The 5410-nt window shown below is 34.4% G+C and overlaps 1 protein-coding gene across 1 annotated transcript; it reads right to left on the bottom strand.

Annotated features, from left to right (window-relative positions):
• Nucleotides 1-1800: 1800 nt before the first annotated feature.
• On the bottom strand, nucleotides 1801-2365 carry LOC141674774 (uncharacterized). Its single transcript, XM_074481475.1, has 2 exons — nucleotides 2339-2365; nucleotides 1801-2268 (listed from the first exon to the last, which is right to left on the bottom strand). The coding sequence occupies exons 1-2, from the start codon at nucleotides 2363-2365 to the stop codon at nucleotides 1801-1803; spliced, it is 495 nt and encodes a 164-aa protein (XP_074337576.1).
• Nucleotides 2366-5410: the final 3045 nt, after the last annotated feature.

Below are 5410 nucleotides of genomic sequence, written 5' to 3'. Positions count from 1 at the left end.
ACCTGGACTGTCGAGAGTTTCAGAGCCTTCACTATTTATGTCCTCTTCTTCATTTACTTCAGTTTCTTCATCACTTTCAACTGGTCCTGGAAACCCTTCAACACTGAAGCCTTCTTTGCAGGTGTCATTAGTACACTCTAATTCATCCCACATCAATGCTTTGTCCTCCTCGAACATAACATCTCTGCTAACATGAATTTTGTTGGTATGTGGATCCAACAAACGGTATGCTTTGGTTCCAGGGTCCTTTCCTAAGTGAATGACTTGCTTGCTCCTGTCATCAAGTTTTTTTAACTGTTGGCTTGGAATCTTTATATGTGCCACACATCCAAAGACACGGATGTAGCCAATGTGAGGCTTCTTCTCATTCCATGCTTCATAAGGAGTCCCACCTGATAAAGCTCTAGTTGGAAATCTATTCAACAAATAGATAGAGTGCCTGACCGCTTCACCCCACAAGAAAGAAGGGAGTTTCATGTCCTTTAGACAGCTCCTAGACATCTCCACTACTGTGCGATTTCGTCGTTCGATGACGCCATTCTGCTGTGGAGTATATGGAGCTGTAAAGTGCCTCTTAATCCCTGTTTTTCCGCAATAATCATTGAATTCCTTGGACATAAATTCCCCACACCGATCTGTTTGAAGTACCCTGACTTTCTTTGATGGTCCTCTCTCAACCAGAGAACAAAAAATCTTAAATGCATTCAAAGCTTCACTTTTGTTATGCAAGAAATACACCCACATATATCTACTAAAATCGTCCACAAGCAAGAAAAAATACCTCTTTCCTGAAGCCGTTTCAGGAAGGATAGGTCCACAAAGGTCTCCGTGTATCAGCTCGAGGATAGGTCCACAAAGGAACTGTGACTTGGACGGGAATTTCTTTGGTGCCTGTTTTGAGATCAAGCACCCTGAACATATTTCCTCTGTTTGAACAATCTTTGCCATTCCTTCAACCATCCTTTCTTTGGACATCAGAGAGAGTGCATGATAGTTTACATGACCCAAGCGGTTATGCCACAGTGAGGACATCTCTTCCTTCTTTGACAATAAACACAAATCCTTTGGACTATTGAGTAGTATTTTATAAAGTCTGTTAGGGGATTTTCGTACCTTCATTAGAAGTATGTCTTGTGTGTCGTAGACCCAGAGCCAGTCTCCCTTTATTGCAATTCGATTGCCCTTTTCAGTATGCTGTCCAAGACTGATTATATTATTGCGAAGGGTTGGTATGTAGTACACTCCCTCCAGAGATCGAAGCTCGCCATTCTTGCACTCGAATGTTACTGTTCCCATCCCTTCGATCTTTACCTTGGACCCATCCCCAAAGCTCACTTCTCCATTCACTCGTTCATCCAGTTGAGTGAATTTTCACTTAAATCCTGTCATATGACTGGATGCACCATTGTCTAAGTACCAGACATTGGAGTTGTCTTGTACTTTGCACATCTGGGAAGGCACAACATTAACTTCCTTCAGTTGAGTGATCTTTGGACCTTCGTCTGAACACTTGGCTAAGAGCAGGGCCGGTTCATCATCATCACATTTGACCATATTCGATTCCTCCCTGAACTCCCTGGAACGTCGAGGTTTCTTACAATCTGCTGCGAAATGTCCATATCCCGAGCAGTTGTAACACTTGAAATGGCTTTTATCTCGACCTCCTTTCGCCTTTTGTTTGTTCTTCTTCAGCCAATCTTCAAGAGTGAGAAGTAGTTTTCCTTCACTTCCTTCACGCTTTGCCCATTCCTCGTCTGTAAGCATTAGTTGCCCATCACCAAGTTCTCCTTTTCCACTGCCTCACATCCTTTCTTCATGCGCTTTCAGAGAACCCACAACTTCCTCCACAAATAACGTTTCCAAATCGCCAAATTGTTCCAATGTGGATACAATTTGGAGAAATTTGTATGGTACAGCACGAAGCAATTTCTTCACCACATAGGATTCTTTTACCTCTTCTCCTAACGCTCGCATGTTGGAGACAAGACTATTCAATTTCAGACAGAACTCATCTAGCTGTTCATTCGCTCTCATATTCAAAGATTCAAACTCTGACTTCAATGTTTGAACCTTTGCTTTCTTGAAACGATCGGCTCCATGACACATGGTTTTGAGAGCATCCCAAGCTCCCTTTGCCGTACTCTTCTCTGCAATGGTCAGCAAAAGTTCTTCAGGAAGTCCTTGATATAACATAGCCAAAGCAATTTTGTCCACCTTATCTTCAATGACTGCCTTCTCGTCGCTTGGTTTTACGGCTCCCCAGACTCCCTGTGCTTGTAGATACACCTTTAGTCTTGCTCAGCAGTGGATAGCTCAAACCTATCAAGCCTCCACCTACCTTCCCTTTGACATCCGTCGCTGACATTTTAGGCTTTCACAGAGAACTAACAAAGCTCTGATACCAATTCTTGTTAAAAACCTGCGTACTAGAGTGTAAACAGACTACAAACAATGCATAAGTTAACAGACTAAGTTTGCCAGAAAAAAAACGTCATTTTTATTGGCAATAGAATGAAGTACATATACTGCAAAACAAAGAAACTACTCTCCTAGAAATCAGGACTTACTGCTACCACTACTTCAACTATCCTGACCAAATCAAACTCCTACAAACTAGCCACTACATGGAGTGACAAAGACTGATTCTACTACATTTATTCAAAACAAATAAAAGACAAATGTTTAAGATTAATCCAACACATGTAACTGAGAGTGAGTAAGATGGGTTTATCAGTGTCACAAAAGCAAGTTTTTTCTAAAAGCTATTATGTCCAACCAAAACAAGCATTGGTAATTAATTAGACTCTTCATCATTAACACTGACAAAAAATGAACTAGCACACCATGCTTGCAACCACGCAACATTTATCAGTACGACTACACTTTCCGTAATCCTAAAATCATAGATCCAATACAAACATCACATTATCCGATATCAAATTCAAATAATTATAAAACCTAATTATCAAATTGAACAGAATATAAAAAGAGTAATAGGTATTAGTTTATAAAATAAATAAAAAACAACACCAAAACAAGATTATAGCCGTAAACACAGACCTCAATATTCATAATCACTCCCAAAATCGAAGAACTTGTAATCGAATAGCTTCCTTGTTTCTCGAATCTAGGACCACTAATTGGACTCGGTGTATTTTTAAATTCATTTTTGTTTGCTTGAAATTGAAGAGAGTTATGGTTGTGATTCGACACTGTTACTGATCAAGCTGAGAATAGAACAAGATACATAAAGATAAGGATGGTGTGGCATTGAGAAGGAAGGTGAAGGAGTGTGGGAGGCCGAGATTGTGAGATTTAGGCTGTGTTCCCCAACCAAGGGTAGAAAAGAAAAGAATAGAAAATAACCAATTTTCCTTTCTCTCCTAATCTTTCCAAAAGTGGGAAGAAGATTTTGGAGACAAAAATAAAGAAAACTTCTTCCGAAATCTGTAGCTTTCTTTTCCTTTCTTTCGTAAAAGTTGTTCGGGAACAAGCTAAGAAATATATTTTTTACATTTCTTTTCTTTTCTCTCCAAAAAAAATTTCTAGAACACAGCGTTAAAGTTTAGGGGAAGAGTAAGGTGGAAAGAAATTGGGTTATGATGATTAATGGGCTTATGGGCCGATCCGTTAAATAGCTAGGTTTTTTTTCTATAATTTAGCTGATGTTTTGTTAATAAACGATATTTAACAAATTTAAATAAGATTTTTTTGTCCTTAAATAAGAATGATAAATGTCTAATTAGAAGAAATATTAAGGTACAAAATGATAATTTACTATTTAACATTATATTTATGTTGAATAATACATTCGTTTAATTAAAAAATGCAAAGGTTTTATCGAAAGTAACAGGGTTCGTGATAATTTGATCATTGAAACATAGATGAAATTTTATTTGATTTGTCATTTTAACAGTCAAGCATGAGTTTGACTTATACAACTAACTAGTATTTAGTCCTGAATTTATGTTTCGATTATTTTAAAAATATTTTTCATCAATCCAACTATATGGATGTCAATAGATACATATATTAGTTATATAACCAAAGTTACATATCAAAATAATTTTATTTGTTTTGTCATTTGAACAGTCAAGCATGAATGTGACTTGTACAACTAATTGGTGTTTAGTCCCGAATTTATATATCGATTATTTTAAAAAAAAAATTCATCGATCCTGCCCTATAGATGTGAATAGATATATATATATTAGTGCTATAACCAAAATTTCATTTCAAAACAATATTATCTGGTTTGTCATTTTAACAGTCAAGTATTAGTTTGAATAGTACGGCTAGCTAATGTTTAATCCTAAATTGGTGTTTTGATTATTTTAAAAATATTTTCAAACGATTCAACTGTATAGATTTCAATAGATATATATTAGTGATATAACCAAAATTTCATATCAAAATAATTTTATTTGGTTTGACATTTTAACAATCAAGCATTAGTTTGACTAGTACATCTAGCTAATGTTTAATCCTGAATTAGTGTTACGACTATTTTAAAAATATTTTTCAACGATCTATCCGTATGGATGTCAATAGATATATATATTAGTGATATAACCAAAATTTCATATCAAAATAATTTTATTTGGTTTGACATTTTAACAGTCAAACATCAGTTTGACTAGTACAATTAACTAGTGTTGAATCTTGAATTATTGTTTCGATTATTCTAAAAATATTTTTCAATGATCAAACCATATGGATGTCAATAGATTTATATATTAATTATATAACCAAAATTTCATATCAAAATAATTTTATTTGGTTTGACATTTTAATAGTCAAACAACAGTTTGACTAGTACATCTAACTAGTGTTGAATCCTGAATTAGTATTTAAATTATTTTAAAAATATTTTTCAACGATCCAACCGTATGGATGTCAATAGATATATATATTAGTGATATAACCAAAATTTTATATCAAAATAATTTTATTTGGTTTGACATTTTAACAGTCAAACATCAGTTTGACTAGTACAGCTAACTACTGTTGAATCTTGAATTAGTGTTTCGATAATTTTAAAAATATTTTTCAAAGATCCAACCGTATAGATGTCAATAGATATATATATATATTAGTGATATAACCAAAATTTTATATCATAATAATTTTATTTGGTTTGACATTTTAACAGTCAAGCATCAGTTTGACTAGTATAGCTAAATAATGTTTACTTCTGAATTTGTGTTTCAATTATTTTAAAAATATTTCTCAACGATCCAACCATATGGATGTCAATAGATATATATATTAGTGATATAACCAAAATTTCATATCAAAATAATTTTATTTGATTTGCCATTTTAACAGTCAAGCATGAGTTTGACTAGTACAGCCAACTAGTGTTTATTTCTGAATTTGTGTTTCGATTATTTTAAGAATATTTCTCAAC

The sequence above is a fragment of the Apium graveolens genome, chromosome 7, assembly GCF_009905375.1.
Source record: "Apium graveolens cultivar Ventura chromosome 7, ASM990537v1, whole genome shotgun sequence".
Taxonomy (NCBI): Eukaryota; Viridiplantae; Streptophyta; class Magnoliopsida; order Apiales; family Apiaceae; genus Apium; species Apium graveolens.
This window is presented reverse-complemented; position numbering and strand designations above follow the sequence as displayed.

Coding starts and splice junctions, on each gene's coding strand:
- LOC141674774 (XM_074481475.1), bottom strand. CDS start 2,365: ATGTCAGCGACGGATGTCAAAGGGAAG. Junction 2,269..2,338: donor CGACGGATGTCAAAGGGAAG/GTAGGTGGAGGC, acceptor CTACAAGCACAG/GGAGTCTGGGGAGCCGTAAA.